Source organism: Heteronotia binoei, chromosome 15 (assembly GCF_032191835.1).
Source record: "Heteronotia binoei isolate CCM8104 ecotype False Entrance Well chromosome 15, APGP_CSIRO_Hbin_v1, whole genome shotgun sequence".
Lineage (NCBI taxonomy): Eukaryota > Metazoa > Chordata > Lepidosauria > Squamata > Gekkonidae > Heteronotia > Heteronotia binoei.
The window spans coordinates 39,506,409-39,523,330 of record NC_083237.1 but is presented as its reverse complement, the minus strand read 5'-3'; the positions used below and the strand labels follow the sequence as shown (position 1 = coordinate 39,523,330).

At 42.3% G+C, this 16,922-nt stretch overlaps 1 protein-coding gene across 1 annotated transcript; it reads right to left on the bottom strand.

The window, feature by feature from the left end:
• Positions 1 to 8,205: 8,205 nt before the first annotated feature.
• On the bottom strand, positions 8,206 to 9,177 carry LOC132583490 (olfactory receptor 13H1-like). The gene has a single exon (XM_060255121.1). The coding sequence runs from the start codon at positions 9,175 to 9,177 to the stop codon at positions 8,206 to 8,208; it is 972 nt and encodes a 323-aa protein (XP_060111104.1).
• Between the last annotated feature and the right edge of the window lie 7,745 nt (positions 9,178 to 16,922).

Below are 16,922 nucleotides of genomic sequence, written 5' to 3'. Positions count from 1 at the left end.
ACCTGCTTTAATCAGTGCCGCGAAGCAGGTCGACAAAACGCTGGCACTACTAACGGTGAGAGTTTCTGGGGGGCTTTTATTTATGGCGGTCACACTTTTGAACCCCAACTTAAAGAGATTTATGCACGCCCGAGCCCTGATTGACTCCGGGTGCACCAGGGACATTATCACCCCACGCTTGGTGGAAGCCCTGGGGTTAGCGACATCCCCCCTACCTCACCCCATTCAGTTCGAACAGATGGACGGGTCAACCATGCGGGGGGAACCGTGCACCCTAGAGACACAGGCAACCCCTGTGGGGACTGAGGAGCATTGGGGCATAGAGACTTTCGTCATAGCCCCTTCATGCTCATTCGACGTGGTGGTGGGGTCCGGATGGCTAGCCAAACACCAGCCGGACATCCGATGGGCTGAACAAATCGTGAGGTTCCCGGATTGGCGGTGCGAGCACCACCACTGGAGGCCCGAGTGGGGCCCGAAAGCGCCTCCCCAGAACGAGAGACTCTGCCTCACTCTTGAGGAGGTGGGATCGATCCCCAGGGAATACCGGGACTTGAAAAAAGCATTTAGTGAGCGGGAAGCGGATGAGCTCCCCCCGCACCGCCCCACGGACTGTGCCATCGAACTAATCCCTGGGCAGACCTTACCCAAAGCCAAGCTTTACTCAATGGGATGGGCGGAGAAAGCGGAACTGAGAAAATTCATTGACAAAAATCTGAAAAGGGGGTTCATCCGCCCCGCCACGGCCCCCCACGCAGCCCCTGTGTTATTCCGTAAGAAGAAGGATGGGGGGCTTAGGCTTTGCACTGATTTTCGCGGGATAAACGGGATTTCTATGTCCAATGCTTATCCGATCCCGCTGATAAGAGACTTGTTGAACACAGTGGCCGAAGGGAAAATCTTCACTAAACTCGACCTCCGAGACGCGTACTTCCGCGTAAGGATTAAGGAGGGGGACGAGTGGAAGACGGCATTCAACACTCCCATGGGACAGTTTGAATACTTAGTAATGCCGTTCGGACTCCAGGGCGCGCCGGGGGTCTTTATGAATTTTATCAATGAAGTGCTAAGGGAGTTTCTGTTCAAGGGGGTGGTGGTGTACCTTGATGACATCATTATTTATTCAAAAGACCTCGAATCTCATGTGCCACTAGTGAGAAAAGTGCTGACCACGTTGTGTAAAAACAAACTGTATGCTAAACTGTCTAAGTGTGAATTCCACAAAACGGAATTAGACTACCTGGGGTTCCGAGTGTCGGGGGAGGGATTGGCGATGGACCCAGCCAAAATCCAAGCAGTTCTAGATTGGGAACCACCCCGAACCCGACGGCAGCTACAATCTTTTATCGGGTTCGCAAATTTTTACCGCGGATTCATTAAGGGGTTCGCCAGGGTGATGCTCCCCCTCACTGAACTGCTGAAAACAAAAGGGAAGGGGGAGGCAGCGAAAAAACCCGGGGCACGCTTGGTCTGGACGCCAGAGTGCCACAGAGCTTTCCAAGAACTTAAACAGCTCTTCACCTCTGAACCGATATTGGCTCACCCCAATGAATTAAAACCCTTCGTGGTTCAATGCGACGCCTCCGACGTCGCCGTAGGAGCCATATTGATGCAAAGGAATGGAGAGGGGGAACTGCGTCCGTGTGCTTACATTTCCCACAAATTCTCAAACGAACAAAGAAACTGGTCAGTGTGGGACAAAGAGGCTTTCGCAGTAATGTTCGCCTTGAAAACTTGGAGGTCTTGGTTGGAGGGGGCCCGAGTCCCGTTTGAGATCTGGACCGACCACAAAAACTTAGAGGCACTCACGGGCCGCCGTAAATTGACTGCCAAACAAATTAGGTGGGCGGGGTTTTTCGCAAAATTCGACTTTGTGCTGAAGCACATCCCGGGAACCAAAAACTTCTTGGCCGACGCTCTATCCCACATGCCCCAACATGACAGTCAGCGAGAGGAAGTAATTGATTCTCTCGTCCCTCCTTCAGCCGTGGCGGGGGGAGTCACCACTCGCTCCGGAAAAAAGACCGACGCGCCCGCTCCATTCCCCACGGAACGACTAGCCTCAGAGGCGGAGCTGGAAGGCGCGGAGCGTCCGGAAGGGCTGGAACAAGGGGAGGGTGGACTGTGGCTTCACAAAGGGAAAATTTACGTGCCCAAATCCATGAGAAAGGAAATCCTAGAGCAAAGTCACTCCAGCCGCCTAGCAGGGCACTTCGGGTATGTAAAAACCCTCCACCTAATCACCCGACAATTCTGGTGGCCAAAGTTAAAACGAGACGTCTCAGAATTTGTACTGGCCTGCCCTACATGCATCATGGCTAAGCGCCGGGGGGGGGGGGAAGCCGCCAGGCCACTTAGTCCCCCTCCCAACCGCGAGCCGCCCCTGGGCCATGGTCTCCATGGACTTTATAGTAGAACTCCCTCCTTCCCAAGGGAAAACGGTGATACTGGTAGTAGTGGACACCTTCTCAAAACAAGCCCACTTTATCCCGTGCAAAAAATTACCCACAGCCAAGAAACTGGCCCAGTTGTTCTTCAATCACGTGGTACGGCTACACTCATTCCCTGAGAAGGTCATTAGCGACCGCGGGCCGCAGTTCGTTGCCAACTTCTGGCGGGAGTTTTGCAAACTAGCTGGCATCGAACAGGGGCTTAGCTCAGCTTACCACCCCCAGACGGACGGACAGACTGAGAGAGTGAACGGGCTTCTAGAACAATATTTAAGGTGTTACATTAACTACCAACAAACAAATTGGGTGGACCTCTTGCCATTCGCCGAGTACGGCTACAACAACAGTTTTCATAGCTCTACCAAAACCTCCCCCTTCCAGGTAGCAAATGGGTACGAGGGGAAGCCCTTTCCAAACCTTCCCCTCCCCGCCGGACCTACTGAACCCACCTCGTGTCAGCAATGGTGGGAGGGAATAAAAACCGGGTGGAAAGTAATACAGGAAAACCTGGAGGAGGCGAAAAGGGAGTACAAAAAGCATTTTGATAAAAAACACGCCCCTCAGTGGGATTTGAAAGAAGGGGAAACTGTGTTCCTATCCACCAAGAACTTGCCCTTACCTCAGGGGTGTCGAAAACTCGCACTGAAATACTTAGGGCCATTCAAAATAAAGAAGGTGATTAACAAAGTGACTGTGGAATTAGAACTACCCAAATCCCTGAGTAAGATCCACCCTGTTTTTCATTGCAGCCTTCTTCGAAAGGATCCTGGAGCTACGCAATTCCATCCTCGCCCCCCGGAGCCGCCTCCGACTATAGTGAAGGGTCAGAGTCACCATGAGGTGCTAGAAATCCTGGACTCTAAGGTCCACAGGGGGGCACTATACTACTTGATAAGATGGAAATACTTTCCTCCTAGCTGTGATGAATGGGTAAAAGCTAGTGATGTATCCGCACCGCAACTGCTTAGAAAGTTTCACCTACTGTACCCACACAAGCCCAAGCCGAAGAGCTTGTAACTTTACATGCTTTGCTTGACTGAACTGACTCCATGTTATAAATTAGAGTGCCTGACAGCGGTCATTGACCCAAGGCCCTTTGCTATGCAAAATATTCCGGGGGTAAGACAGGCGGCAGAAAGTCTCTGCTCAACATCACAGGTGCGCTTTGAAGCCAAGCCGTTTGGCCTTCGCAATAGGGGGGGCATCCTCCTTTGCTGATAACGATGGCTGGGAAGAAGAGACTCTCACTTGATCTCGTGTGACTTATTGTTTTATTATGCTTTGCTGTGGGCATAAAATGTAACCAACTGCCCAGATGCGCCATTACTGTTATTTCGTTTCTATAGTACTGTTGTTCCTCAAATAAAGATCCTAACTTGCTACAAGTATTGGAATCGCTTGAAGTTCATCCAAGTTCTGACACATCCCTGGCTGTGATCAGATGAGCACTTTGAACCATTGTCATTGATTCTTCCCAGGATTTAAATGGCTCATCCAGACAGCAGTATCTGTCTGCCATTCTGCAGTTGGAGCTCCCCATGCTCACCTCAGACTTTCCTAAGAACATAAGAGAAGCCATGTTGGATCAGGCCAATAGCCCATCCAGTCCAACACTCTGTGTCACACAGTGGCCAAAAAACACAGGTGCAATGACACTGGTTTCCTGAAGCTGCAGAAAGTCCAGAATTTATGTATCCTACTGATTTCACAGTGCTTCTGCAGATGTGTGGTCACTATTGAGCTGTGAATTAATTTTGAAAGTCAGATCAGTGATTTCCTGTTTTGCCACCATTTTTCCTGTGTTAGCAACATGAGCATAAGCAGATATGCACTTCAAGCAATATTTGTGGGTTTCATCACCCCTCCCCCAACTCGCTCCAGCTGACTCAAGAGAGCTCTCTCCTCCCTCCTCAGGATGAGGCTTATTTAATTCTCCCCCACCTCATCTTTCAAAAGCACAGTTTAAAAACCACTTCCCCCATGTTGAACTACAGATCTCAGAAACCTCCTCCAGCAATCTCATTGGCTACCAGCTGCAGCTGTCTTGCCAGGAATTTGAAGTACTGTGAAGAAGAAGAAGATATTGGATTTATACCCCACCCTTCACTTTGAATCTCAGAGTCTCAGAGCAGCTTACAATCTCCTTTACCTTACTCTCCCACAACAGACACCTTGTAAGGTAGGTGGGACTGACAGGGCTTTCACAGAAGCTATGGCTGACTCAAGGCCATTCCAGCAGCTGCAAGTGGAGGAGTGGGGAATCAAATTTGGTTTTCCTAGATAAGAGTCCACACACTTAACTATTGCACCAAACCAAGGCACCTATGCACATTCCCAGAAGACAAATGGTTAAGAAAAACTACTCCCTGCCCCATTCAGTGGCTGCCACAGTTGATTGATCAACTGGTTAAGGGTTAAGGAGGTGGGGAGATGTATGATCAAAAATCTCAGTTTCAAAGAATCCAGATAGATTAGAAGCAACTGAAGAGTATGGTAAGCTTAATGTCTGACTGCAGCCCCTGTACTTAAAATAGATGAGATTTTGACTAAAGAAGCCATTTCTTCATGCTACCCAATAAGACATCCCCAGCATAACCTTTCAGCTGGTCAAAGAGGACCCTTCTTCACTTTTTTGCCACAAGAAAGGTGAATTAGATCTAGCATTTGACCAGTACTACTAATGGCTTTTTAAATCCTAGGCTGCACATAAAATTAGAAGTGAGAAATAAGGTAGAGTTCATAAGAACTCATTGGAGAGGGGGAACATTCTGGTAAGCTCTGTCTCAAGATCTCCTCATCTAGGAATCTATATATTCTCAGGGGTAAGAGCAGGCTAATGTTATCAATACATTTTCTCTCCATTAACTTTCAACTTTTCTCAAATTCCATCCCTCTGAAACCACAGCTGATCCTCATGCAGTGTTCCCCCTAAAATGAGTTAGTGTGATTCGGCTCACAATTTTTTAGCCTCCAACTCACACATTTATGTTTCAGCTGAAGAAGGATGACCCCGGAGCAAAGTAATTTATACAGTAGCCAGATTGATGCCTCACAACTTTAATGCCAATAGCTCACAAAGTAAAATTTTTGTTCATAAGACTACACAGTTTAGAGGGAGTATGTCAGGCTCTGTTCATTGACACTATTGCTGAATGCTGATTACCAACCAGATTGATCAATGCACATATATGCTCACTAACATATGCTAGTAGAGCAGTAGAAGGGGGGCCAAGTAGGGAATAGCCAAAGAGTAGCTTCCCAGGAATATCAAAGATTGTTAGGCAGTCTTTGAAGTGGGGAAAGCCTGGCAGATTCTCACCTCCCCCCTAAAGGCAGCAAGGACATTGCTGCCGGGAAATGTAACCACCAACTGTAGGAGATAAGGGGGGACCGTGTGAAAAGTCTCACATGCAAAAGCAGCCTTTGTTTTGGGAATTGGGGGTAGTTGCAATTGCTTTGATGTAGAATATTAAATACCAATGATTCGAACTGCTTGCCATCAGTTCCAATGCCTATCATGCTGGAGTAACTTTGGCGTATACAATAAATGCAACTTTGTTTCAAATAACAAGTCTGCTTATTTGGAAACTTCAATGAACCTTCTCTGACAGAGTATTGCTCTCATCAGATGGTTTTGTAAGGTGGTGAGTGTGTGTGATTCTTTGATTCTAAAATTCTGATTCTGTGGGAGAATCTACATCTCCATCTTCATTGATGCATGCTTTCTGTCTCCCTTCCTGCACTGTATGGAAAATTTAGGTTAGGAGGGAAGTTAGTTTCAGAAAAGGCGGGGAATAATAGGAACTAAATTCCACTGGAACAATTTTCATTAAGTAACTTATTGTAGACTTCAGTTTCTTGGAGTAGATATTTAGTAATGAGTGCTATTTTCCCATCCTCACTGAAGCAGCAATTCCATCAGGAAGATCTTTTTAAGTAGTTCAGAATGCTACTTGTTTCCTTATAAATATAAAGTTAAAAGTTAATTAACACTGCAGAGTCACTTGGGAAAATGTCTTCTTGCAGGCAATTAAAATTACTCTCTAAATTAGATTCTTACTCTAACTTTGAAAAAAAAAAGTGCATACGATCATCCTTCTATTAAGTGAAGTGGCTTATTCTGCAGGAAGGAACATTGCTTTCCTAGAGAAAGATGTCTTAAACAACAGAGGGACATTTCAGGATCCAACTCAATATAAAATCTCACAGAAGCAACCCCTCTCCATATGTTTCATTGTTACTTTTTATTTAATGAGGAAATTATAAAACATATAAGCTTTTATATGTGCTATTAAGTTATCCAGTTAACTGAAGGAACCCATAATGATTCTAACTGAAGCAGAAACTTTCTTCTTTGTAAATAAGTAAGCTTTAAATTTGGCCCTAACTTGGATAGCTCACCTAGCCTAAACTCACTTTAATTCTGCTAATGGTATCCAAATTTCTAGTTACTGCTATTCTGAGGGACTGTAAAGCTAAACTGAACAATGAGGCTGAAAGGGAGCATCCATGGTTTAGAACAACTAGGGGCAAAAACATATTATGTTTGAATAGACTCATAGTAGATGTGAAGTTTAGAATTGTTGTAGTCATTTGATAAATGTGAACAATATGACATGGATAGCCCAGGTTAGCCCATTAGTTATTATTATTATTCTCAGTATATCCCAGACTCCAAGTAGGATTGGCCCTGGTTAATATTTGGATGGGAGACCGCCAATTAAGTCCTGAGTAATCAGACAGAGGCTGGCAATGACAAGCCACCTCTGAACTTCTATTGCTTGGAAAACCCTATAAGATCACCGTAAGTCAGCTGCAACCTGACAGCAAAAAAAAAAAAAAAGTCCTTCATTTGGTTTCCAGCATCATGTTGTTGCAACATATAATCTTCAGCATGTCAGGCAGGGATTTTTTTTGTAGAAAAAGTCAGCAAGAACTCATTTGCATATTAGGCCACACACCCTGATGTCACCATTATTTCACATAGGGCTTTTTTGTAGAAAAAGCCCAGCAGAAACTCATTTGCATATTAAGTCACATCCCCTGACACCAAGCCAGTCGGAACTGCGTTCCTGCGCATTCCTGCTCAACCCCCCCCCCCCAATGTCAGGTATTTTGATGCAGCATAATTTGTAACAGAATAAAGTTTGAGCTTCTGCCTGCAAGCACACTTCTTTTGCCCTCACGCACAAAAAAGCTTATACCCAGAATAAAACTTTGTTGCTCTTAAAGGTGCCACTGGCTTCAAACTTTGTTCCATTGCTTCAGACCAATGTGGCTACCCACCTGAATCCAACAGTATATGTTGTGTTCAGCTTGTTCCATACTTCCCTTCCGTGAAACTATATTAATCTTCAACTGTTATCCTATACAGACTTACTTTGAACTAACTTTATTCACTTTATCAGAACTATTTTTATATGCATAGATGCTTACCTCTAGCAAGCCAATCATACATTAAAAGACCTTTACTTGTAATTTTAACATAATTTATTGCTGGTCAAAAGTTTTCTACAGTTCATATTCATTCGTGTTGAATATACAAACAGCAATAGTAACAATAGCAACAAGAAGAAGCAAGAGGAGTACAAAATATTTTCATTGTATTCACATGGGGTTGGTTCCAGACAGCTGGTTTTCTCCTTTGCCACATTCTCATCCATATCAAAGCCACCAACTCATATAATTTCTGCCTATTTATGTCCCGTTAACCCCAGGGTAACATTTGGGGATGACTTAATGGGATCCCTCCTTTTTAATCTGCAGAAAACTGTTTGGATCCAGCAGCCCTTTGTAATACTTGTCCTATCTTTCCTATAAGTCTTCCCAATGCATCATTTACCTCTTTATTTCTGAGTGTATAAATCAGTGGGTTTAACATTGGAGTCACTACTCCATAGAAAGCAGAAATTATCTTATCCACCTTGTGAGTGGTTTTATTTTGTGGCTGTAGGTAAGAAAATATAGCAGTGCCATAGAAAATTGTTACCACAGCCAAGTGAGAACCACATGTGGAGAAGGCCTTAAGCCTGCCTCCTGCTGAATGGATTTTCAGAATTGCCACAATAATGCGCACATATGAGAAAAGGATGAATGCAAAGGGGCAAAGTAGTGTGAGAACCCCTGTAAAGAAATTCACAAGTTGATTCAAAATGGATTGTGTGCAAAGAAGCTTCATAACTGCTTTGAGTTCACATGTTAAATGGTCTATTACATTTCCACCACAAAAGTGAGTTGGTGTGGCATAAATGGGGATCACTACTAAAAAGAAACCACTTGCCCATGTCCCCATTGCTAACTGGATACAAAACTTTTTGCTCATGATTATCATGTAATGTAGTGGACTGGAGATTGCAATATACCTGTCATAGGCCATGATGGCCAACAGGATGCATTCGGTCACTCCTAAGTAGACGGAACTGCTCATCTGGAAATAGCACAATGCAAAGGACATGGTAGGCTTGTCCACTAAAAGGTTTATAATAGACTGTGGTATTGAAGATGTTGAATATCCAATGTCAAGAAAAGACAGATTACTGAGGAAAAAGTACATGGGATTGTGTAGCCGAGGATCAGCAGAGATCACCAAGACAATTAGACCATTCCCCAAGACTGTTATGATATATACAACAGTCAAAAAGACAATCAACCCTATTCTTGTCTTTGGTTTACCAGAATAACCAATGAGGATAAACTCAGTCACTGTAGTCTCATTTTCCTCTTGCATGTTCTGAATTGAATATATCTACATATAAAATACAGATTGGGATTAGTTTAGCTATAGGTTCAAATTCCAAACACTTCTTGTTTAGTTGTTAGCATTTTCATAGGAGAAAAATAAAGTCTTTTTGTTACATATTATATATACTGGCTTGTTGCAATGGTGCCTCCCATTTATACCGATGGGAAGACCCTTACCCCATTAAAAGGAAGGAAGGCTCCATCCAACAATTGAAGATTTCTGTGTAGACAAACATGCACATTTGGATCCAACTATTTTTTATTCTTCCAGAGAAGACAGGAAATACCATCATAGATAATAATAAAAGATAAAGAAATAATTAGAACCCTCCGAAGAATTCACCTTGATTCATTATTTTTTAAAAATAGCAATGATGGGAAAACTCTCTTGTTGGCTGCTTGCTTATGAGAAATGCTCAGTTAAAAAAAGAAGAATATAAGGTAAACCATAAAATACACTGTGAGTTGGCAGGGACATCATGTCAACATCCTGGAGAAAGGTTTTAATGTGCCACCAATAAGAGATTTTGTAGAATGAATGCTCTTTATATGAATTTATATTCTTTTAATAAAAAATTGTATGGAAGAGGATTCTTGGTCTGAAAAGGAAAGATTAATCCTTTTGAATACTAAGGGTGTTTTTACATTCAGTTTGATCCAGAGTTTTAGAGTCTTCAAATCACCTGCCACTGTTCCGCTTTAATTATTTTCCTTTTACATTTAAGTGTTTCAATTTGGGGCGGGGTGTGTGTGTGTCTGATCAGAGGGCAGCCAGAATACCAGTGCTCAGTTAAATGTATATGATTGCTTGGAAATCATGTCAACACTGCAAAAACAATACAAATTTAAATTACTAGATGAGGCAAGCAATGCTATGTAAAAATTCCAAGTGCTGTCAGTTATCATGCAAATTACTGCTTTTGGAGGAGTCTTTTAAAATGCATGAAAACTTCTACATTACAAGTTTGAAACGCCTGTAGAAAAAAGACCAGATCAAAACTAGTGTGGAGAAAAACGTTGCAACAGCAGCTCGGAAACTCATCTCACTGAAACTAATGTAGATGCTTCAGGTAGCAATGATGCAAAGCAGTTGTGAGAACGTTAGGTAATATAAAAGGTGAGTTTCCAATGCAGTGAGAGTCGCAAACCGCCAGTGTAAAAACACCATAAAGCAGTGGTCTCACAAATTAAATCACAGCTTAGTTAAAGTGCACTCTTTTGTCCAAACAAGGCTTATTAACATAAAAATAATTTAATTGATCTGCTGCATAATTATTTTGGAGTAAGACTAGAATTTCTGTGCTGATTTTAGTTTATGTAGTAGGATCTTTTTGCTAATTTCTTTTCTTTTGTATCTCTTGAATTTTCTCTATGAAAGTTATGTGAATGTAACCACCTCAAGCACAAATCACAAATTGTTATTTCATTGCCACTGTGCCTGGTATGCATCAATTCACAAATCTATGTAAATAAAAAATGGCACATTCATTTAATTTAAATGTTTGAAGCTCAATTAATCTAAATGGGGGAAATCTTACAATTTATATAATTCTCTCTCTGAAATGAGACTTCTTGCTTTGGGAGAGAAGAAGTTTAAAGACAAGGATTCAAAGCAGCTAGCAATAATCTTTTTTAAAGTATCCTCAATCCTATTTCAAAACAAAATGAACACCAAGCATTGACAGACATTTTAAAAAAGAAATACCATAATTGATCAACATGTCTCTTAAAAAGATCTGCCTTACACTGTTTTCTAGAACTAGAATGGGTGAGTGCCTTTCCTCACAGCCAGGAAAGCTATTCCACAACGAGAGGAAGAGTACTGAAAAGTCTTGAGTTGGCAAAGGGCTATGGCTCAGTGGAAGAGCCTCTGCTTGGCATGCAGAAGCTCCCCCAGGTTCAATCCCCAGCACCTCCAGTTAGAAAGGCCCAAGCAGGAGGTGATGTGAAAGACCTCTGGCTTGGGACTGGACAGCCGCTGCCAGTATGAGTAGACAGTACTGAACTTGATGGATTGATGGATTGATTCAGTATAAGGCAGCTTCGTGTGCTTTCATGCTTATTCCTCTTCATCTCATTTGTTCCTAAAATTTAGGAATTCATTTCTTTACTCCATAGGAATATGGAGATAGTTTCTAAACAATTCTGTTCTGGCCAAAATAATTTCAAAAAGAGAAAGGGGAGAAGGGAGTTTCTGTGGAATTTCAGAATTTCACTCTGTAGATGCTCAGACTATGTCTTCCCAAACTTTCCTGTCCTCTGCCTAGAGCACCTCCCTATTGTGTGGACTGCAAGCTGAGGTGTGCATAGATTTTTCTTCCATGTGAAGCCCAAACAAAATGGAATAGAAAAACCTCTTGTAAAAGGAGGGGGGGAGAATAAGAGGAATCAACTGCTATGTCTTTAAAAAGCAGATTTCAGAAAGTTCCCTCTCTGTAAGAACACTATGAGATTAAAGAGTGGCACATCTAACAATCTAAAAGCTTTGGTCAGCCTATGTAAGAAGATATATAGAAGCCCTGGCTGAAGGGTTGTATCTGCCACACAGTTTCATATTGAGATAAATGGTCCTTGAAAGCAAGGACCAACACTTGAGCTGGACTTGTGAAAAAACATGCACTCAAATATTCAACATCCAAGCTGCTACATTTTGTATTAGAACAAAATAGGAGTCAATTGCACCTTTAAGACAAGCTTAGTTTTATTCAGAACATGCACACTTCTTCAGACAAGGAATGAGGTACAGTAAGCAGAGCCACATATAGCTGGTAAGGTTTGGAATGCCAAGTGGTACAAAGTTAAAACCAATAGCAGAATTGTAAAATTAACAAATTCAGAAAACTTCTGGGGGAAAAAATGCCTTCTTTTTGACCCAGGTTTATTAGAAATAGAATAATTAACAGGCATTCTCACATTCTGACATGTTACTGTTTTATGGTTTCCCACATTAATACAACCCAGATCAATGGTTTTCTGAATTTGTTAATTTTACTATTCTGCTATTGGTTTTTAACTTTGTGCCTCTTGGCATTCCAAACTGCACCAGCTATATGTGGCTCTGCTTACTGTACCTCATTCCTCGTCTGAAGAAGTGTGCATGCATATGAAAGCTTACGTTCTGAATAAAACTAAGATGGTCTTAAAGGTGCAATCAACTCCTATTTTGTTCTACTACTTCAGACCAACATGGCTGCCTATTTGGATCTATCTACATTTTGCATTAGTTGAAGTTTCCACATTGCCTTAACCACCACCCCTGTATAGAGCACCTAAAAGAAATCTAATCTTAGGATAGTATTTCAGACTGGACCTTTCCAATGGCAGTCAGTTGGATCCTCAACAGAAAACTGGTGGGATCCAACTGACTGCCATTGGATGAGTGAAGTACTAGGAGATAACACCATTAAATTAATAAGTATATATAATACACATACCTTTAATTGTCTTTGCCCTTTGAGAAAATCTTGGAATTTCTTAGTCTGGCTTGGTTTTTAAACTAGAAGTAATATTCTTTTTAAAATGTATGGATTTAAAGAAATCATGTTCAGTCCTCTATATTCAGGACACTGATGAGCATGGGAGCTGAAATCATTTGTACAGCATCTAGAAAACTTGGTCATTATCAGAAAGACAGATGTATGCTGTGTCACTGTCATTTGTCTGAATGCAGTAAGATGTTCTCATCTTTTGAAAAGTACAATAGGGTCCCACACAATAAAATGTTCATAAACCAGGTCTCTGTATTCCATATAAAGTTAAAGTATATAAAAATATAGATAAGTCATGTGACATTTCATGTCAAAGATAAATATAGTCTTTCTGTTTTATATATCCCAGTAAGGGAAATATGTCTAATAGGACTTGTTTAAGTGGTGTTGGTGGAAAGTGCCATCAAGTCACAGCTGATTTGTGGCAACCCCATAGGGTTTCCAAGGCAGGTGACATTCAGAGGTAAGTTGCCATAGCCTGCGTCCCTGTTATAAACCTGATATTCATTGGAGGTATCACATCCAGATACTAGCCAGGGCCAACACTGCTTCTTAGCTTCTGAGAACTGAGAAGATTGGGCTCACCTGGGCTATCTAGGTAGGTAGTTAATTAGATGTCTTAATTAAAACAACAAAAACATTACTACAGTGTACACATTCTCATTTGTGTATAATTCCAGGAGCTTGAGCCAGAAGAATGTTCTTAAGCAGGGGTTTTTTTTTGTAGAAAAAACCCAGCAGGAACTAATTTGCATATTAGACCATACCCCCTGATTGCCAAGCCAGCCAGAACTGTGTCCCTGTGCATTCCTGCTTTTTTTTTAAGCCCTGTTCTTAAGAATTGCAAAATACAGACTTTTCATAACACTTTCTAAGAATTGTCAGGGTCATATTCAATGGCCTTACTCCCAGACTTCCAGAAATTCATGTTGCCCTTTACAAAGGAACCCAGATTTGTAAACCTGGTCTATATTTTCCATTCTTCAAGGTGATGGACTTCAGGTATATAACCAGTACAAGTGTAACAAAGTAGGAATCAAGTTGCACCTTTAGACCAACAAAGTTTTATTCAGAATGTTAACTTTCATGTGCTTCAGACCAACATGAAGCTGAACCCGACGAAGACAGAGGTCCTTTGCGTGGGTTGCGGCGCCTTGGGGAGGGAAATACCTCTCCCAGTTTTTGACGGTGTGCCTCTGAAAGCGGCGCACCAGGTCAAGAGCTTGGGAGTCCTACTGGAGCCTTCATTATCAATGGAGGCCCAGGTAGCAGCCACTGCCAAGTCGGCGTTTTTCCACCTGAAGCGGGCAAAGCAGTTGGCTCCCTTCCTGTAGTGCTGGGACCTAGCAACAGTGATCCATGCAACGGTCATTTCAAGACTGGATTACTGTAATGCCCTCTACATGGGGCTGCCTCTGTGCTGAACCCGGAGGTTGCAGCTGGTGCAGAACGCGGCGGCTAGGCTGATTTTGGGGCTCCCGAAATGGGAGCACATACAGCCGGGGCTACACGAACTGCACTGGTTGCCAGTTACTTACCGGGTTCATTACAAAATGCTGGTTATCACCTTTAAAGCCCTATATGGCCGAGGACCTGCCTACCTAAGGGACCGTCTCTCCCCATACGAACCCCAGAGAGCACTGAGGTCAGCAGGGAAGAACAAGCTGACTATCCCTGGACCAAAGGAGGCCAAACTTCAAAATACTCATACACGGGCCTTCTCCATCGCAGCTCCACATCTATGGAACCAGCTCCTGGAAGAAGTGCGAGCCCTGCGGTGCCTTGACCAGTTCCGCAGGGCCTGCAAGACCATCCTTTTCAGGATGGCCTTTGCTGACTGAGAGAATGCTGTTGGGTGACTTTTGCTACTATCATTTATAAATGGAATTAGCACCTGGAAATTTGTATTGTATTTGGTTAACTGGAACATTTTAAAGTTAATGTGTTTTTAAACTTTGTATAATTTTATGAAAATGTTGTTAGCCACCATGAGCCTGCTTTGGAGGGGAGGGCGGGATATAAATAAATTTTTATTATTATTATTATTATTATTATTATTATTATTATTATTATTATTATTATTATTATTATTATTATTATTATTATTATTATTAACATGGCTGCCCACTTGGATCTAAGTGCAAGTGTAGTGGAATGCTCTGTGGAAATGTCATGTACTGAGGTTGGGAGAGCAGTCTGTGTCATGATTTATTTTTCCTCACCTCCATGCCTTCATTCCAACTGGAATCAGTGCATGAACAGTACTAAGGATTTCATTCACAAATCTGCTGCATTTCATACATTTTAATGCTTTCTGTATAGCTGACTCCTTCAGCAGGAATACCCATGGTGCTAAGAGGCAATGACCAAACACTTTGGCAATAACTAAACACTTAGTTCCTTGTGTGGCACAACGCAGAAGCAGGATCAAGTTTTTTACCCCGCCTCAGTCCAGTTCATAGGTAGGTAAGGATAAATAAGGCCAGTGCAATGGATGGTTAAGTTTGGAGTCAGGGTGGGGTTGGCCAAATGATGGCAACTGTAGTAAGACTGGCAACCATAGTAATACTGCCTAGTGTCAAATGACACTAATATGGCACTAAATGACTGTCTAGTGTCAATTGACTGCCTAATGTCAAAAGCCAAATGTTGGCAACCAAGCAAGATTGTCCTGGCCTAATGGAACACTCTCCCTAGTGAGATCAGGGCCCTATGGGACTTGCTACAGTTCTACTGGGCCTGTAAAATGGAGTAGTTCTGCCAGGCCTTTGGTTGAGGCAGCAGGCATCAAATTACATTGCCCTCCCTTGCCTTAACCTACCCTATGTTGATCATTTTGGGGGTATTTTTTTCTCTGTGTGTCTGCAACTGGAAGTCATGGTGATTTCTGGTGACCTTCTCCTACTGGGGGCCTGGATGATATTCAGAGAGGTGGCTGGCTAAAGCCGGCCCCTGTTCTGCCAACTGCTGGTATTCCAAGGAGGTCTGCCATCCAAGTACTTGTCAGAGTCATTCCTGCTTAGCTTCCAAGATCTGATGAGATAAGGCTTGCCAGGGCTATCCTGGTCAGGGTGTTGAGAATTTTGTTAATCTGTTCAATTGGTGGTTGTTTTCACCCATTTCCCAATATGCTGGCCCCTTGGGCATAATGGAACGTACACCTGAGAGTTTGTTTACATTGCTGGTTTGCTGTCATGGGTTATGCTATATGGGTTTGATAGGGTTTAAATTATAACTACTGTGAATTCTATTTTAATCATTTTATTCAGTTATTGCTATTTAGTTATTGTAATCCATTGAATCTCATTAATTTACTCAATTAATAAATAGTGTAGCCTGCCCTTAAAATACATTAGCATATTTTACTAAACTATGTTATAGATCAGTCATAAATTATATAAATCAGTTAAATGCAAGGGGGAGGGAAAGTTTTGGTGATAATTCAGTTCTCCTTTCATTGATACTGATGTTATATTTATATGCTGTTACATTTTTCTTATTTGACTATATTTTATTATTATCGAAGCTATCATGGGTGTTTTTGTATGAAGACAGATGGGGGCTCAGTTATCCAATTGCTAGTTACATTCTTCTTCTGTCTGAGACAGACTTCTCACTTAACAGAATTATGTAGTGAAGCAGTGGAACTGTCCAAATGACTATAATTTTCTTTCTATGTACTGTACTTTGCTTCAAGATATGCATCTGATTAAGGAAATGTATACAGATTGGTACACTCAGGGCTTTTTTGGCAGAAAAATCCCAGCAGGAACTCATTTGCATATTAGGTCACACACCATTATGTCACCATTGTTTCACATAGAGCTTTTTGTAGAAAAAGCCCAGCAGGAACTCATTTGCATATTAGGCCATGCCCTCTGACACAAGCCAGCCAGAACTGCAGTCATGTGTGTTCTTGCTCAAAAAAAGCCCTGGTACACTGAGTCCACTTGCAGAGAGGGCGGGATAGAAATTTAATGTAATAAATAAATAATAAATAAATAATCATTTCTGGGGACAGAATTAGACTTGCCAGTTCCCAAGTCCCAGTGGGGGATCCCACAGTTTTGCAGGCTTCTCCCTGTTGCCTGCCACCTGTTCAGTGAAATGCCCCATCCCAACAGCCACAATGTGCCCTTCCACTTCCGAAAGCTTAGAAGAAGCTTAGAAACTTAGAAGGTGCCTTTATCTCTCACTAGAAGCAAGGCTAGATGGGGGTGGGGGAGCCGGCAGAGCCATGTGA

What these genes read in the sequence shown, in the direction of transcription:
- LOC132583490 (XM_060255121.1), bottom strand. Translation starts at nt 9,177, where the DNA reads ATGCAAGAGGAAAATGAGACTACAGTGACTGAGTTTATCCTCATTGGT.